At 34.4% G+C, this 19,375-nt stretch overlaps 1 protein-coding gene across 1 annotated transcript; it reads left to right on the plus strand.

Annotated features, from left to right (window-relative positions):
* The first annotated feature begins 7,913 nt into the window (after positions 1-7,913).
* LOC113079344 (palmitoyltransferase ZDHHC7-like) lies at positions 7,914-19,084 on the plus strand. The gene is made up of 8 exons (XM_026251596.1): positions 7,914-8,095; positions 9,527-9,603; positions 11,248-11,541; positions 11,629-11,753; positions 12,628-12,724; positions 14,715-14,796; positions 15,133-15,263; positions 16,127-19,084. Exons 3-8 carry the CDS (start codon positions 11,254-11,256, stop codon positions 16,301-16,303), a joined length of 900 nt encoding a protein of 299 aa, XP_026107381.1. The 5' UTR covers positions 7,914-8,095; positions 9,527-9,603; positions 11,248-11,253; the 3' UTR covers positions 16,304-19,084.
* Positions 19,085-19,375: the final 291 nt, after the last annotated feature.

The following is a 19,375-nucleotide window of genomic DNA, read 5'->3' on the forward strand; positions in this document are numbered from 1 at the left end:
GTTTTTAGAGGTCTCTCAAAATAAGCACTGTCTGGAAATTTGTTTTTGATAGGCGACACCAACAGCTTTTTTAAATGAATCTGTTATATTATTTTTCAAAAAAAAATGCTTCCATATAACATAAAAAAAAATATTAACCGTTTTAAGCTTCTCTGGATGATACCTTTCGCAGTAAATGTTTTGTAGTGAAGGAACAGGTGGCAGTGCTACCTATTTTTTCTTAAAAAAAAAAAAAAGAAGAAGAAGAACATACAGTCCAATAGGCTATTTAATCAGAGCTGATATTCATAAACCATTACACTGATGGTGTAGCTGAAAGTGTCTGTATTAGTTGTTCCTTTATTAATTTAGATACCTCTCAAGTAGTTTTGGATCACCTTACAACTTTAGCTAGTGTTGATTGGATTAAGGTTGCTTTTGTTATCAAGCAAGGCTTACAGGAGCTTGGAGTAAATTTGGGCTTTAACTGAAATTGTCACTCTTATTTTAGCTGCAAACATATCATAATGATAGGTTTTTAACAGCTTTTTGCCTCACAAATAGACCCCCAAAAATAAAACATATTATATGATTCAATATTGGTGAAGAGATGCACACTATCATTACAGAGTTCCCCTGTGGAGCATCTATGAGGACTTCAGGTGGAAAAGCTTACTTTTTAGTACCGGATGCTAACAACAGACCAACAAAGCAAGCTTTTAAACAATGAGTCTATGAAAAATTAATTTATACATATAAAAAGTTGTAATTAATTTAAATGAATTTTTTTTTTTTTTTCTTTTTTTTTTACAGCACTGCACACTTTTTATTAACTTATACCTTATGCATATATAGCTTATGATTTCTTGGACTAAAAAAGTGATGTACTGTAGCTTTCATTACCATTTCTCTCTGATCCTTAGAAGATTATATTATTTTGGGAGTCATTCATTCCCAAAAGAATAAGTTTCTTAATTTATAAAATGGAGAACCTGAATTGGATAAATTTCAGTAAAGTAGAAATATGATTTGAGATGTCTCCAAACTAGTCTGTTTTATGTGCTGTCTTTGTATGATTTTCAGTTAAAGAACAGCTTTGTTTTCTATATGGGTCACTTTCACATAATCACCATTGGCAACCACTCAGCCATGTGCTAGCTGCTTTCAAAAGCATCTCATTTCAAAACATCTTATGTCAGATCAGATCTCTCATTAACAGACAGCCACTTGTTTGATATAATGAAAATAGAACTAGATGCATTGCTCTCTGTGAGCACTTGTGCACAGACGAATGATATGGATCTCATAAATAGACAGAAATATTTACACAAATCTCTCTCTCTCTCTCTCTCTCTCTCTCTATCTATCTATCTATATATCTATCCTATTTTATTACACTTTTTTCAGGTAGTCAGGGTGAGTGTTTCCTCTAAACTGAATGAGAGAGCATGTGGAGTTGAGAATGCCAAATATATTTGAATGAAGGATTAGTCATGCATTAATAAGGAGGAAATATTGATTTTTGTTCTCTGTTTACCCTTTCCTAGGAGCATATGCAGATACAGACCTGCAGGCTGTGTAATGGATCTGTGCTTCCATCACAAATGCCGTGAGCATGATCCCAGACTGGGGAAACCCTCAGCTGTAGCTTTGCTTTTGTTTTGTCCCTGTAAGAAAGACACCTCAGCCTAGGTTTGCTCCAGCGGGACTGTCTCTGCAATTAGCTCACTGGGAGACACTCTGAATAAAAAAGCCACTGCCAGATAACAATTAACTTACAGACTGCCTCTGTCTTGTTTTAATTGATAATTATAGTGTCTTTATAACATGTAGGGATAGGGATAAAGTTCCTTTTCAACTGAGATGTAGATTGTTTTGCTGTACAATAAGGGCAATGACGTGTCTGAGACTTCACCTGCTGGGAGACCCGGAGGAAAAAAGCTCCACATAAACCTGCTGTGTGCATGCAGAATAGGATATTCCATGCAACTGCTGCCCCATAGGGTGAAAAACAGCACATCCCTGCAGGCCGCTAGCTGAGTCAGCCTCCCATCACATCTGCCAGCTGTGGCACCCCAAGAGACATAATGGTGATTAGAATTCAGTACATTTGTATTCAGTTATCAGTGTTTTTTATTTTTTTCAATTTATTTTTTTAATGGTTTACAAACATATAGGCCTAACAAACCATGGTTTTCTTTGGATGAATATGGTAACCATTCGGTATTTAAAAAAAAAAAGGTATGCATTCAGTAGTTTGGTAACCTATAGAGCAATTCAAATTGAAACATGGTCATCTGGTAATCTGCTTATCTAATGTCAATTTTTTAGAGAAGTCCTTTAACTTCAAGCAGGATGTTAATACGCTGTTGTTCAAAAGCTTGAGATAATTATTTGGAAATAAATTTATTCTTTTATTCAGAAAGAATTCATTAAATTGACCAAAAGTTACAGTAAAGACATTTCTAACATTACAAAAGATTTGTATTTTAAGTAAATTAAATGTTAAATAGTCACAAAAAAATGTAATCACAGTTTATATTAAATATTAAGCAGCAAAAACATTGATAGTAACAAAATAATAAAATTTGTAAATATATTAAAAGAGAAAACAGTTATTTTAAGATCACAATATTTTACTGGTTTTGGTGTATTTTCAATCAAATAAACAATCTTGTTGAGTAAAAAAAAGTTGTTGTTTTTTAACTTAGGAAAATAATTATTTCTACATTTTTGCATTCATGTTAATGGGTGATAATTTAGATGTTACAGAATATTTAACCCTTGAGCATTCCTGTAAAATTTGCCTTAAACACCTAAACAGTACAAGTGCCATGATTAAGAGATAATCAGTGTTAATCACTTCACCTGTCAGTGGTCATGATGTTATGCCTGATCGGTGTACAGTATGTTTGCATGCATGCACCACCCTGCATTGCAATTCACAAATTTATTTGGGGAACAATATAGTCTATATCATTTAATGGTATCTCACCTGATACCATCTGTTTGAAAGCTAACCATGCTCCAGAAAAATACTTGATGTTTAATGGATCTTCTGCAGTGGATGGAGAGGTGACCTGAAATACACCCTCAGCAGGAAGCTCTTAGGGGGGAGAGGGCAAATGAGTTCACCAGCTTCCAGCTGCTTTCCTGTCATAAGCAGTAAGGTTCGTATTGGCAAGTTCTTTACTTTCCCTGGATATATTGAACTTAAAATGTTCTCTTTAAAGGTAAAGTCCACCCCAAAATTAAACTTCTTTAATGTTATTCCAATCAGTAAAGCTGCTTATAGCTGAATTCTTCTGATGGATTTAACTGTATGCATTTCTTTCTTCTGTGGAACATAAAAGAAGATACGTTAAAAGTTGTCGCTAACAATACCAAAAATGTTTCCCTTTGACTTCCATTGTGTGGACAAAAAAACATGTAGCTTTCAAACAACATGTAAATTATGATAAAATTTTATTTTTTAGTGAACTATTCCTTTAAGATTTTTAACCTTATCAGGTATTTCCAGCCATAGAAGCGAAATAAGTGTGTTTACTGGCCCTTTGGGGCACTTAAACATGAGTTAAATCTTACAAATTAATGAGGAAGGCAGACGATTGTGGGGGTTTGCTCAAGCAGTTTCACATAAGATCAGATATTGAAATGGTACAGAAAAAATGCTAATGCAGTATAAAGATGGTCTTTGTCTGAAGGGTCACCAGCCCAAACCACACTATGATCTGCACATGCTGTAATCCAGATTACCAGGTTACTAAAGGCCCCTGGATTAACACTATAATGCTCACTAATGCCCCTTTCAATGGAAGTAGCCTTTTCCTCACTCATCTTCTGACCATGTGAAGATTCTTCAGATTAAAGTTCTCAAAAGGGATAGAGCACTTAGTCTGAGGCTGTAAAATACATTTATGTGAATTTACAGTACATTCTATACTTTTAGAAATACAAAGATTAATCAAGTACATTGAAGTTCATAATGATATGCAAACACAACATTGGATTTGTGTGGTTGAAATTACTCAAAAATACATTTTTACTATATGTTTGCAACCAGTAAAGTTCAATGAAATTATATATATATATATATATATATATATATATATATATATATATATATATATATATATATATATATATATATATATATATATATATAATTATTTATTTATTTTTTAATAGAAAATATATTTGGTTTCGACCTTTATATATCAAACATGACATGTGAATGTATTTTCTTGGGCTGAAATGATGGCAGAATAAAAAAAATTATGCTTTTTTATCTATCTATCTATCTATCTATCTATCTATCTATCTATCTATCTATCTATCTATCTATCTATCTATCTATCTATCTATCTATCTATCTATCTATCTATCTATCCATCTATCTATCTATCTATCTATCTATCTATCTATCTATCTATCTATATACTGTATATATAATGTTGTATGGCCACAAACGCATAAAATCAAGAATGCAGTAGTAAAGTACTTCTAAATACATACAAATATTAAAATATATATATTTTAATATGCGTATAATATTATAAAATGTTTTTAAAAATATAATTTATTATGCAACATAAGCATCTTGGAAATACACATAAAAGAAGAAAAGTTTACACAATATTTGGCTGTTTTTTTTTTTGTTTGTTTGTTTGTTTTTTATCACATTGGTGTGAACTCGTAGCACTCCACTGATGCATTGACCAAAAAGTGGATATTAAAAATGATTGGCTGATATTAATATTCTGTTCCATGTTTCTTTGTCTGGACATTCACATAGGCTGCAGTGAATATTTAGAGTTCCTTTTGGAGATTTTGCATTAAAAAGAGATGAGTGTATTTTCGGCCTGTTATGAAGAAAAAATAAAACGGCACACCAGCCAGATGAAAAGAATGGGAAAAATGAGTGCTTGCCTTCTTTATTGAATTATTAATACTGCACTCCAGAGATTCACAGACTGCGTATTTCCAGGCAGAGTCCTACACGCAATATCTGATTTGGAGTTACCATTATTTCACATATCCATACTAGTGCCATTTCTGATTGTTTTATAGCCTCATCATGGATATTAAACCCAAGGAAAATCTCATTTGCTTTTCAATCTATAGTTAACCCTTCCTGTCTGTTTGCACATGCCCTCTACATACCCCCTTATATTCATTCTGTAACTCATTCTTTTAACATAAATCTGCTGATAGTCTCTCACAGATGACCTTGATGCCATTGCATTATGAACCATGACCATGAGAGACGATGTTTGTCCACACCAGATGAAACACACCACCGTTTCCGCCACATACTAAAAAAGGTCACACTTACAATTCACACTCTCAGAATTGAATTTATATCTCACAATTCTGACTTTGGAATAGAAAACCTAATTTTTGATTTTTGAATATTAAAATATTTTAACTATATATATATATATATATATATATATATATATATATGTAAACATACTGACTGATGCAATTTTTGTAATGAAATACACTTGAAGTTCATAGTCATACTAACTGTTCATGTTTCCGATCTGAGGTAAATTATCCATTGTTGCTTTCAGTGTAACTATAAAGGTCACAAGGTCATATAGTTTGTATTGTATGTTATTGCTCCAGCCATGTCACAGAAAAAGAAACCATTTCTAAAAGACAAACACTGAATATTACCGTATCTTCACATCTGACTAAAGCACACTGTAAAGGTTTGTAAAGCTCACAGAAAAAGAGCTTATCTTAACATTCTTAAAGTCAGCGAGAACACTGATTTAATCACATCAGAAAGTGTTCATTTACATGTTTTAATGTTGTTGTTTGAAGGCTTTTGGGTAAAAATGTGTATAAATTAATTCAGAGGGAAACATAATGTAAGTGTCATATTACTCAAGACCTGTCACTCTAATTACTTACAGCAAAAATGGAAAGCATCTCATTGCATGAAAGAAAAAGCAGGCTTGTGCACTTATGTTTCTGCATGCAGTTTTGTGCACAGAGAATTCACTTTGTCCACAGAGGCCATATCTGAAAGGCTTTTAAAAAAGAATTAGCTCTGACTCTTTTTTTTTTTCTGAGACCCAGGTTTTTAATGCAGAGGGGCTTGGGGCATTAGTAGCATGTTTAATAATTCAGGTTTAGTTAAAGATGTTTTGTGCACTGTTGCAGCGCAGCCACCTGCCATCTGAGTCATTATGAGCCAAAGCACTCACTGCTCACTGCTGCTTCAGTTTGGCCAGGTGACTAAATCATTATCACTTCAATGCACTTTGCATGCTACAAGTGGCATGAAGCAAAAGAACGACACAGAGAATTATGACGAGGTGTTAATTTCACACTTCACAAGATTTTTAAGTAGTAAATTAAATCTTTAAAACCTGAAAATTACCTTTGATCAGATCATTTTCATTTTCAGATCAACATTATTTTCACATTGCAAAATTTTATATATACATACAAAAACTATCATGTTTGAATTTAGGCAGAATTATGACCTGGACTGGACCTGGAATTTACATTTTATAAAATATTATATTGATATGATTAACATAATCTTTTACATAAATCCCAGAGTGATATTGCTAATATATGATGATCATATCATGGTGTGTTTTCAGTGGGTGCATGTCTGTGAGCCGGATGAGCTCTGTTTCTGATTTGAAATGCACTGTGGATGATGTTGTGTTAAAGCCCAGCTGTTGCTCACACAGACACTTTTGTCGAACGCAGCCTGAGTGTTCCTGAGCAGAGATGCAGTCTGGGAAATGCTCACACGCATCAGCCTTTAATCTGCTTTAGGCTTCTGCCAGTGTGTAGCCGTTGACTTTTACTTATTTATTTATTTATTTGTTTTTGGTGTGAAAGAGGATAACTGTTGGGCCACACAGTTCAGGGGTGAAACAGGAAATGGTTTACCAGGAAATGGTTAAGGGAAATATTCATAGTTGTGACATTAGTGATAAGCCTGGTGAAGCATTAAAAGCATCAAGACATGATAAAATACGTGAAGGTGAAATATCACAAAGCATCATAATCACTGCATGTGCATGATGTCTTGAGGTTATGATTCATTACGATTTAAGATGATCTTTGAAAAAGCTATCGAACGAGTCAGGGATGTCATTATTTACAATTACACAACATTTTAAAGTGGGTGTTCCTGGGTGCTTTTATCCGTACAATGACTTTTCATTTTGACAAATAACTATACTCTTTCTATAAAAGATGATAGGCAGAACAGTTGGTACTGTAGGCAAGGTGTGTGAGATGATGGAGATCTGTAGCGCCACCCAGTGGAGAAACAAGGCAAATATATAAGATAACATTTTTGCACAACTGTCTAATTTTTCAGACTATAAGTGTTATTTATTTATTTATCACGTATCAGTAAAGTTTAGCAGTATCTATAATGAAAACATTTACACATTTTACATGTGCAATGGATTTGGATCTATATCATTTGGTTTGTGTACTTTGTAATTGTATGTATTCTTTTCCAACCAGTGCTGGACTTTAAAAAAAGGACAAAATAATAATAAAAAAACAATATAAACTGTTTAATAATTTGTCCGATTTGGCCTGTATCTCATGAAATGCCATACTGAAATAATATTTTGCTATTTATTAATCTCTGATACGTTCATGCAGTTGTAAATGACAGTTACTTGGCAAGAAAGGAACATGCATGAATCCACGTTTCAATGCATGATATTAATTTGTCATTCTGCACATTTTTCCCCTTTGAGGCTCTTCTCTTTAAAAGAAAGATCCTAGAATTACCGCTGAGACAGAAAGTGAGCAGAGGGCACCTGAGACCCTCCCTGGAGCCTGGAGGTCCTTATTAAATCAGGAGGCTCCCAGCGCGCTGCAGCGCTCCGGATCCGCCGGCAGGGGTCAGATGTGAGGCGGCGTGTGCTCGGGCCTGTCACTCATCAGACAGCAGAAGCAGCAGATATGATCGCACTGGACCCCGGAAGTGTGTGTGACCCTCATCATTATTTCTAACCCATGAAACCCTTTAAACAGCCCGAGAAATGAAATTATCTGTTTCTATCTTCCCATCGCTCGTCTGAGAATCACAACTGGTGGATATAATCTCATTTTGGAGGCGGTAAGCGAAAGACAAAGCTCTGTATTCCGATGAAGAGTCAAGTGAATCAAGATGATGTTTGCACGGCTGCGATTTATCAGCCGATTTAAATGTGTTTATAACGAGACCATAAGAATAATTAAAGGCTTGACTGCTAATAGCAGTTCTGATGAAGGCGGGCTGAAAATGTAATCTTAAACTGAAGAATTAGATGAAGGATGCGACGCGAGATCAATCTTATAGAAGTAAACAAATATGTCTGTGTTGGAATGAAGCTATGGAAGTTAACAAAATAACAAAAAATAGTCAGAATGTGAGTGTGCCTGATTATTATTTTTTATAAATCTAAAATTTAAACACATTTTCTAATAACAGGCCAGTGACACTTCAGTTGTTTGTTTGTACGTGAAGGAGAGAGTTTTTGTCTGTATGTAACGTTACTGCAATATTTTTGAATGCGTTGCTTTTTTAAACGTGACTCTTTTTTTTATTTAGTTGCAGCTGACTGAGAGAAACTTGTGGTTTTAGCTGTTTAGAAAATAAACCACAGCATTGTCTGATCTGTCGAAGAGGTGGGACATGAAACTGAGGTTTATAAATCTTAAATAAGCATCTTTTCAAAGTAGCTTTCCTTATTAAGGACTTAAAACCTTCATTTACTCACCCTTGTATTATTTACAGCTCTGAAGGATTCAGTCTGAGCACTACATATATTTCATGACCCTGGGTTAAACGCAATGTTTTTCAAATTATAAGTGTGAGACATTGCATAACCCGGTGTTAAAAGTCACTAAACAAAACAAACTGACGTTATGTTTGAGGCAATATTGAAATTAACATATCCGTAGAAAGTTATTTGCAAGAAACGATCCGAAATTATTGGATGAGAAAATATAATTAGACCATTATTCTCAAGTCAAGTCTGCTTTATTGTCAATTCTTTCACATTTCACAGAGAATTGAAATTGCGTTACTCTCAGACCCCCGGTGCATACAGATAACATTAACAGTAGAGCCAAAAAATCTAGATCAAATATAAAATACAACTATACAATAAACTATACAATAAGGGCGTTTAAAATAATAACAATAATAATAATAATAATAATAAATAATTATATTTAAAATAATAATTAAATAATACATAATTATTTTAAAACAATTCTATAAAATAATTCTATAATTTACTTCTATAATTAAAATACTATATAGTATTTTATAATTACTATTAAATAATTATATTTAACTATGAAATATATTGTGTGTATGTGTGTTGTTTTAGGGTTCGGATTTAACTTTGTAAAATAAAGAGATGATAGCTGATATAGCTGATATAAGGCTGAAAATAAGGCTCCTTCTGCATTGCCCCGCTTACTGACACACTTTCCTGTCTTGCCGCGGGTTATAATCGCTTATCCTATGATTCTCTGTTTCTGTGTGTGTCCTCTACAGGGTCCAGACTGTAGATGCCTTTGAGTTCAAACCCGACAGGGTTCGAGAGGATGTCATTGTGAGGGACACTCTGTGTGGTGAGTCAGTGAGAAAAGCATCACTTAAACAAACCCCTCGCTCTATATTAAACTTCAGTTTGTCAGAAAAGCAAAAGCACGCAGGTGAGCCTCTACTGTAAAGAATCTCAGTCTTTTTCAGTCTGTTTTCTGCATCAGAATGAGTGTAGATTGTCATTTTTGGCACTGACCATTCGCGTCTCTCTTTTAGGCTGTTTGGCCTTTTGTTTTGTAAGCGATTTGCATCTCAAAAGTATTTATGTAAATCAGATGCTAAGTTTCAGCCCAAGCCTTGTTTCAGTGACGTTCCAGTGATAGAAACTGGTTACCACAGCACTATAAGAGAGCTTCATTTCGAAGCTGGCTCACTGAAACTGATTTCCACTTTCACTGTATTTATGTAGTTTCTCGGGGGTTGGATTTTGGGAATTTAAAATATTTAGTGTGTTATTATATTATTTAGAAAGAAGCAAATGCTTTATTAAAAGTTTGCTATTCAAAAGTTTAGGGTTAGTTAGTTTAGTAAGTTAGTAAATGTTTCAGAAGAAGTCTCTTTTGCTCACTAAGGCTGTGAAATTTTAAGATGTAATTGATTCCTGTGAAGCAAATCTGAGTTTTCAGCATCATTACTCCAGTCTTTCAGTGTCACATGATCCTTCAGAAATCATTCCGATACAGGGTTACTATAGTTAACTAAAACCATGAAAAAAAAAATTACTTAAAGGGATAGCTCACCCAAAAATGTAAATTCTGTCATTAATAATTCACTCTCATGAGGTTCCTAACCCATTAGAATGTCATTCATCTTCAGAACATAAATGAAGATATTTTTGGTGAAGTCCAAGAGCTTTCTGACCCTCCATAGACAGCAATGCAACTGAAACATTCCCAGGCCCAGAAAGGTAGTAAGAACATCGTTAAAATAGCCCATGCGACATCAGTGGTTCATCTGTAATTTGATGAAGATTCGAGTAGTAGTTAAACTTGACGTACTAAAATAGTGATTAAAAAAAAAAGTGTATATATATTATAAATTAGAAAAACACTCAGCATATTTATTTAACTTGGAATGGAAATGGAAAATACAAAAATTAATCTAATTCCAAATATTAAATCTGGCCGTTTACTTACACAATACAAAAGAGTGCCTTTGCTATTTTGATGTAGATATGGCTAAAGTATTTTCTTTATGGAAGGTTTAGAGATTTTTGAACCCATTTTTTAAATTTTCCCCCAAAAATGTATATTTAGTCATTTATAAAAGTAATAACACACCTCTCCAAAACAAGCCACACAATTTGAGGTATCATTCTTGTCCATAGCACTGTAAAAACATACATTCCCTGGAAATCAAACCCATGATGTTGGAGTTGCTACTCAAAGTTGTAAATAAAACAAAGATTATAGGGGTACGGGAGTTATTTACCTCAAAATGACACGTTTGATTTGAGTTACTTGCCATTTGTAATGTTTAGATTTATGAGCAATGTCCGAGTGATTTATAGTTTCTACGCAAGTTTTTATTCACTGTTTTTTCATGCCATGTATTGCTTTCCAATGCTTAAAGTACCAGTATAGACAGGTATGTGAGTCAGTGTTATGTCTGTCTGGACAATGGGAGTCTTGCTCGTCCTGCTCACCCTCTCTCTCTCTCTCTCTCTGCAGGTGAGAATGCAGTCTTCAGGACACCGGTTGAGGGATGTGGAGCAGCACCAGCCGCTCCTCAGCGGAGGGGAGGACGAGGTGGCGGCCAGCCGTATCTGGTTCATCCAGGACAGCTGCGGGATGGTGTGCGCCTTCATGACCTGGTTTCTTGTGATGTACGCAGGATTCGTGGTGAACTTTGTCATGCTGCTCCCCTCCAAAAGCTTCTGGTACTCTCTCATCAACGGCGTGGCGTTTAACTTCCTGGCTGTGCTGGCGCTGACGTCGCACCTTCGAACCATGCTGACGGATCCGGTAAGAAAGGACCGTTATTTCGGTTCAATGTGCTTATGAAGGCTTTGTGATGGGTGTTATTGATGTGAAGTGTACTGTTTTTACCAGGGAGCTGTTCCCAAAGGTAACGCCACTAAAGAATACATGGAGAGTCTGCAGCTGAAGCCAGGAGAGGTCATCTACAAGTGTCCCAAATGCTGCAGCATTAAACCAGAGAGGGCGCACCATTGCAGGTAAGACCATCATCTGATTAATGGCTGGCAAAGCCTTTGCTGAAAGTGTTTTTTATATGCAACGTTTGTTGCAATTTAAAATGTCAGACCAGGTTTCTTGCACAAAAAATATTTTTTTCCACCCTTTTTAATTTATTCATTTAGCAGATGCTTTTATCCAAAGCGACTTACAGTGCACTTTTACAGGATTTTCCTACTACTGCTGTATCGTTTTGCACATTGAATGAATGGTTTTTATTCATTCAATGTGCAAAACGATACAGTAGTAGTAGGAAAATGGTCCCTGTCAATTTACTAAATACCACATTGATATGTAACACATATTGATAAATACAAATGTATATGTAAACGTGGGTTGTTAGAACTAAGTGTGATCTTAAAAGTACATTAGAATTATGAAATGGTTTTGCGATTTCAAGTGATTATAAAATGTATTTTATTCCTGTGATGCAAAGCTGAATTTTCAGCATCATTACTCCAGTCTTCAGTTTCACATGATCCTTCAGAAATCATTCTAATATGCTGATTTCCTCAAGACTTGTTTGATATTATTATACATTTTGAAAACTGTGATCCTTTTTTTCAGGATTCTTTGATTAATAGAAAGTTCAAAAGAGCAGCATTTAACTGAAATAGAAATCTTTTGTAACATTTTAAATGTCCGTGCTGTCACTTCTGATCAATTTACTGCCTTTTTGATGAATAAAAGTATTATTCTGTAAAAAAATAAATAAAATAAAAAATCTAGTAGTGTATAGTTGACAAAGGAGGGAATTTATCCCTTCAGATGAAGACCAAGCATCAGTGACTTCTAGACATTTCTCATCTTGTTTCATAAATGGCATGGTCTTTTCTCCTGTTTTGTTTGTTGTAGTATCTGTAAGAGATGCATCAAGAAGATGGATCACCACTGTCCTTGGGTCAACAACTGTGTGGGCGAGAACAATCAGCGATTCTTTGTGCTCTTCACTGTGAGTGTGTCTGAGACTGCTTTCGCTTGTCTTACAACATTTTATGCTGGAATTGCTAACCTTCTTATGACTCTTAACATCTGTTTGCATGAGAAATTGAGCACATTTCTATAAATCAGTTCTATTTCTCGACTGCAATTTTTAGTTTACCGTATTTCCGGGACTGTAAGTCACACTTTTTATCATAGTTTGGCTGGTCCTGCAACTTATAGTCAGGTGCGACTTATTTACAGTGTTGGGTGTAACGCGTTACAAAGTAACGCGTTACTGTAATAATATTACTTTTTTCAGTAACTAGTAGTGTAAGGCATTACTCGTCTGAAAATGGTAATATTATTACAGTTTTCCCAAGCTAGTTACTTGCGTTACATTTGCCAGTAGCACCTTTATCACACACACAAGGCACACAACACAGAGAACAGAAGGGAAGGGAAGGAGGGCGTGAATGGAACAGTGATTGGTCTGGGTTTGGCACGAGGTATCATTTACCATCACTGATTGGTCGACAGCCGGCAGCAGAGCGGCACGCTCAGACAGATGGGGAAAAATGGAAGCGTCAACAATGGCTAGCTCTTTTTCAGAGGAAGGTTCCCAGCAACAGAAAGCTAGTTTCGACGGGTGGAGATTCAGTAATTATTTTGTAGGAGTGCTCCGATCACGATCGGCCGCTCGTTAATGCGCATCTCAGTAAAGCCGGTTCTCTAATCAGCGGTTTATTCCATCAGGTGCGTGAACCATATATTCAAACAACCGTGCCAATAAACGCTGAAAATGAACTGGATTTGCGCATCTTCTCAGTTAATAACGGCTCTGTGTAGTAACAGCTGCTCTATGTGAAATCACGCACCTGATGGAATTAACCGCTGATTAGAGAACAGGTGTACTGACGAGCAGTAATATAAGTGAGTTGTGTAAACAGTGATTTATGTGACTTCAATTATTTCTTATTAAACTGAAATCGAAAAGTAAAAAGTATTTTTTGGAAAAACCACATCCTGGTGTTAGTCTTCATATGCTGCTGAATAGTGTTAACACGGATATAGAAAAATAAGGAGTGCAAGAGATTGATTCCTAATGTCAGTTTATTTTTAATTAATACTATAGTAGTTCGGTTCCCTTTACATCTTTAACTACCCGTTAATTTATCAATTGAATGGGTGACCTATCCTCATTAATAGAGCAAACATTTGTCCCCCCTGAGAGAATTGGCAGGAGCCGCCACTGATAAAGACCCTAAAGAACACTCCTCCTTTGTATGTTCTCCCTCCATCTGATGCATCTCAGGCAATCATAGAGTAATTAAGAAAAAAAGATGTAACTAGTAATATAACTAGTTACTTTCTCCAGGGAGTAATAAAGTAAAGTAAGGCATTACTATTTTTGAGAGTAATATGTAATATGTAATATATTACTTTTTTGAGTAACTAGCCCCAACACTGCTTATTTATCAAAATTAATTTGACATGAACCAAGAGAAAACATTACCGTCTCCAGCCGCCAGAGGGCGCTCTATGCTGCTCTGTGCTCCTGTAGACTACACTGAGCAGCATAGAGCGCCCTCTGGCGGCTGGAGACGGTAATGTTTTCTCTTGGTTCTTGGTTATAAATAAACGTGACTTATAAATCCAGTGCTACTTATATATGTTTTTCCTCGTCATGACGTATTTTTGGACTGATGCGACTTATAGTCCGAAAAATACGGTATATACGGTATATAGTCAATTATTTGGCTGTTACTACTTTGACAATTAATTCAGTCAAAAAAAAATTCTATGTAGAAGCTATTACTTGACAGAAACAAGTGTTATTGTGATCATTACTAATAATAAATTAGTAATGCTATCATTTACACTTGCCCTTAATCAGTGGCCTACAACATTTTGAGGTTTTCATCATAAGGAACCAGTATTTTAAAGCATGACAAAAGCATTTGACATTTATTTTTGAATAATATTTAACTCCAGTGTGTTTTTTCTTCCCTTCTTCTCAGATGTACATAGCCTCTATTTCATTGCATGCACTGTGTCTCAGCGGTTTCCACTTCTTCACCTGTGTCAAAGTCCAGTGGAATGGTGGGTAATAGACATTTGAGATTGGCATTACTTCATTACTGAAGCACAGAGACTATCATGTCATAAGAAGTCAAGAGCAATGTATTGACATTCAATTTGTGTGTCATTGTAGCTTCTTTTGCTGATAAGCAACGTTTGCCTTAAGAAAACACATTGTGATGACACTTTCTAAATTAATGTGCTTACTGTGCCCCAACCTCCTCTCCTCTTGTCATTTATTACTGTTCTCATGTTTAGAATTGGCCTTTTTTGCTGTTCTTTTATGCTTTACACAAAGCACTTGAGAATTTGATGTCCAGCATTGGTTTTGACAGCATCATCTCGTCTGTTCTGCAGAGTGTAGTGATTTCTCTCCACCTGTGGCGGTCTTGCTGATGATTTTCCTGTGTCTGGAAGCGCTGCTGTTTCTCACCTTCACTGCTGTCATGTTCGGCACTCAGATTCACTCCATCTGTAATGATGAGACTGTAAGTCGACGTACACACACCTCCAGAAGTCCTCTGACCTGGTTACTAGCATTACTTCTGATGGACCTGAACTTTTACAGCCATGCATTGTATTATAACCTGCAGAATTATTCATATTAATACATTTTATTTGTATGTATTAGAATATTTTATTTTAATTGTATTAATCGTATAACCTGCAGAATTATTCATATTAATACATTTTATTTGTATGTATTAAAATATTTTATTTTAATTGTATTAATCATAAAAAGTACAAATATTTTTATTATGTATAATAAAGCAGCAAAATAAAAAATATTTTCATTTTCAATATTTCTCAGATCTAGGCTGAATTTTAATTGTACATTATTTCTATTAATATATTATGTATATAATAAAATTTTATTTTTATTTTATTAATCAAAAATACAAATCACAAATATTTTATGTATAAAGCAGTAAAAAGATTTGCATTGTATTCCACTTTCTCAAATTCACTTAATTTGAGTTCTAAATTATTTATATCAATATATTATATGTATATAAAAATATTTATTTATTTTATTTTTATTATTTAAATCATACAATTAAAAATATAAAATAAAGCAGTAAATAAATATATATTTTCAATTTACTCTGTATTATTTCTCAGATATAAGTATAAATTGCTGCATTGAAGTTCTAATTTATTTATATTAATGTATACATGTATATAATAAAATACTATTTTATTTTTATAATATTAATCAGACAAATGTAAAAAATATAAATATAAAAAGTTTTATTATGTATAATAAACCAGTGAAAAGAAGATATTTGCTTCATTTGTTCTGTAACAATAGGCTGAGTGCACTAGCCTTAACTTTTCATCTCTCGCACAGGAAATCGAGCGATTAAAGAACGAGAAGCCCACGTGGGAGCGGCGGGTGCGATGGGAGGGGATGAAGGGTGTTTTCGGCGGGCCGCCCTCTCTGCTCTGGTTCAACCCTTTTGCTGGACTCCGTCTTCAGGTTCTGATGGTTCGTGCCCGGAAGAACGGGGCCGAGTTCTCAGTCTGAGCGCAGAATGCTGTCTGCCTTCATGCCTATTACCCCCCTCACATAGGACCTAGGACTCCTTCCTTTAATGCTGAAGCAGATTCGGAGGTACTACGGTGAAAACCTGTTAAATAACTGTTGCCGCCCCTGGAACAATGAGGCTACGTCTCACATATTATTACCTCGTAAGGCGGATCATATTTGTTATGCTCATATTGTCTTCATGAACATTCATTTATTTTTGTTGTTCGGAAATTTGCAGAACATTTGAAAGGCGTCGATATCCGTTATCCAGCCTCAAGGAAATAGCATTTAGAGCTACCACGTGACACAAATAACGGTTGTTTAAAGAAATAGATCATAAACCAAACTGCAATTTGCAAAGGAATGTGTTTTTGCCAGAAAAAACTAAAAAAAAGTTTCTTTGGTGAATCTCACAGAAGCTTTCAGGAAATGTCCAGGAGGTCCGATATCACATCAAAATCAAAATGAGAAAATAAGAAATTATATTGCACTATATTGCCTAATACTATTTTATTTACGTTGAAAGGAAATGCTTTATTTGCATTATTGTAATGCAAATAAAAAATAGATAATCTATTATTTAAAATGTTAAGTATTTATACATCATTTGTACTCAATTTAATTTTAGTGACTTTTTTTCACACTACACTGATAATTTAAGTTGCTCGATTATACGTACAATAATGCACAAGAAAATCGTATTTTTTTTTGTTATTTAAAATATAATTAATAGTTTTTTTCTTTTGATTTGATTTGGTTTTGAAACACGAACTGGACATTTCCTTGTGAGATTGGCTGTTTTAGAGGTTAAGTGTTTGCGGCTTTAGTGCATAACCTAAATGATAAAGTCAGTCTCATCTTCATGTATTGTAGAGATAATAATAGCCTCATTCTGTCTTCAAATGAATGCCAATCCCACAAAGAGCTTGAATGGACGTGTGACTATATATATATATATATAATTCTCACAATGACCTTAAGCTGTTTTGTGAGAGAAATAAAGACAAATCACATTACAGCACACATTATTAATGTATGTAGGCCCACGGCTGAGCCAGGAACTCTAATAAACGTGTAGAGTACAATTTTAACACACGGCGGTAAAATGAGCTGACGTGGACGAATGCTGCACAATTCTATCACTTTGTGTTTTATACTGTGTTTATCGTTAAATCGGGTTTCATCGTCTTCTTCACTTTTACCTTTAGCTTAGAGAATCGCTTCATAATGACCACTAAGTTTTCCTTTTGGAGAATATTTTCATTATATAATGCTGGAACGATGTGTGTGTTGCTGTGCTTTTCAAGGGAATCTCACAAAATCCGTCAAGAACATATTTGACGCCAAAATTATTTTATTTAAAAGTTGATTTATATAAAAAGTGAATTTCATTCACTCCTGGTTTATTCTCGCTGATTAATTATGAAACATTGTCGGATATCAAATATAAAAATCAATCCATTATTTTTTTTTTTACTTATTTAAGCCATAAATCCTTATTTTCCTAAATATATACTTTTTTTTTGTGTGTGTGTGTGAAAATATGTCCTGGATCTGTTCTTGACTGGCTTAGTGAGATCGCCTTGCTGTATGATATGAACGCGTTTTTACTTTAAGAATATATTTTAAAAATCAACAAAAAGTACATTATATCACAGCACTAAAAGGATTTTAAGAGGCTTAGAAAACCACTCCATTTACCAAGCAGAACAGATGTGTGTTAATGCTCTCGGATATTAAGTTTACAATATTTGATTATGTATTGATGCTTTGGTTCTGGTATCACAGCCATTCAAGAAGTCCAGTGTAAAAGATGAAGCCACCTGCATTTTAGCACAAAAGACTAACATTAGATTATTCGATAAATGATTATAGATCAAGTAAAACTACAAGAACTAGTGAGATTTATGTTACTCTGCCATTAGTAATTCCAGCATTTTATTTATGATTAAATGAGTTTATGCCAATTTTTGTTATTCGTTGTTAATGTAACGACTCTCATTTTGCAATGCAACTTTGTTTTACACATTCCCTTCTCAGAACAATGCTCACATTGAACTAGAATGGCTTGGTGTTGCTTATTTTTACTGTAAAGAAGCATTTCGAGTCTTTCTAAAGTCTACGAGTTATTCATTTTCTGTGAAGGGAATATGTACAATATGCAGAAGCTCATGTTTTGATTTGATATGAGAGGACTTGTTTCTTATCAGCACATCACTAAGAGTGTATCTCATGCTTTTTATACCTTGTGTTAATTGGGTAGAAATGGTACTGTTTTCTTTGCATTAGAATAATTAGCGAGTTTTGCATTCTCTACTATTATTACAACTGCAACAGTATTTGCCTGACCTCAACTCTATTTTTAAAACATGTTTAAGTGATTTTAGATGATACCTGACTGTAAACTGACTTTAAAGAGGGATGTTTGCTCTTAAATGACCTTCATTAACCTCAGAAGAATTATTTCTTGGTGGTTCTGATAGATTCAGTCTGATAGTATCAACAAAATCTGGAAACGTTGTCTCCATCTTCCACCTTTCCCCCACATTAGATGTTTAGAGTTCTGCAGATTTCAAGCTTCGAGCTCGTTTCAGCGGTGTCTGAACTTGGAAATGTTGGAAACCGGGTGTACAGCCACAGAGATGATGAAATTATGTCTGTTATAAATGGTGTAGACCAATATTGCTCTGATACTTTCAGGTGTTATGAAGTTATGTTCTTTCTTATGTAAAGTTCTTTTACATAATAAAGTCATTAGATTTAAAAGCTATTGAAACCTAAAGTGTGAACCTGCTTTTTTTTTTCTTATGCTCACCAAAGATTTACATTTATTTGAACAAAATATAGTATTATAATAATAGAGCTGTATTGTGAAATATTACAATTCATAAGACCTTTTTTCTATGTGAATATATTTTTAAATGTCATTTATTCCTGTGGTGTAAAACTGAATTTTCAGCATCATTACTTCAGTGTCTGTCACACGATCCTTCAGAAATCATTCTAATATGCTGATTTCGCACTCAAGAAACATTTACTAAAATGCTACTTAATATTCTTCGATTAATA

Source organism: Carassius auratus, unplaced genomic scaffold (assembly GCF_003368295.1).
Source record: "Carassius auratus strain Wakin unplaced genomic scaffold, ASM336829v1 scaf_tig00027674, whole genome shotgun sequence".
Classification (NCBI taxonomy): domain Eukaryota; kingdom Metazoa; phylum Chordata; class Actinopteri; order Cypriniformes; family Cyprinidae; genus Carassius; species Carassius auratus.

What these genes read in the sequence shown, in the direction of transcription:
- LOC113079344 (XM_026251596.1), top strand. Translation starts at nt 11,254, where the DNA reads ATGCAGTCTTCAGGACACCGGTTGAGGGATGTGGAGCAGCACCAGCCG. An exon ending in GAGAGGGCGCACCATTGCAG is followed by an intron (nt 11,754 to 12,627) that starts GTAAGACCATCA and finishes TGTTTGTTGTAG; the next exon opens with TATCTGTAAGAGATGCATCA. An exon ending in GATTCTTTGTGCTCTTCACT is followed by an intron (nt 12,725 to 14,714) that starts GTGAGTGTGTCT and finishes CCTTCTTCTCAG; the next exon opens with ATGTACATAGCCTCTATTTC.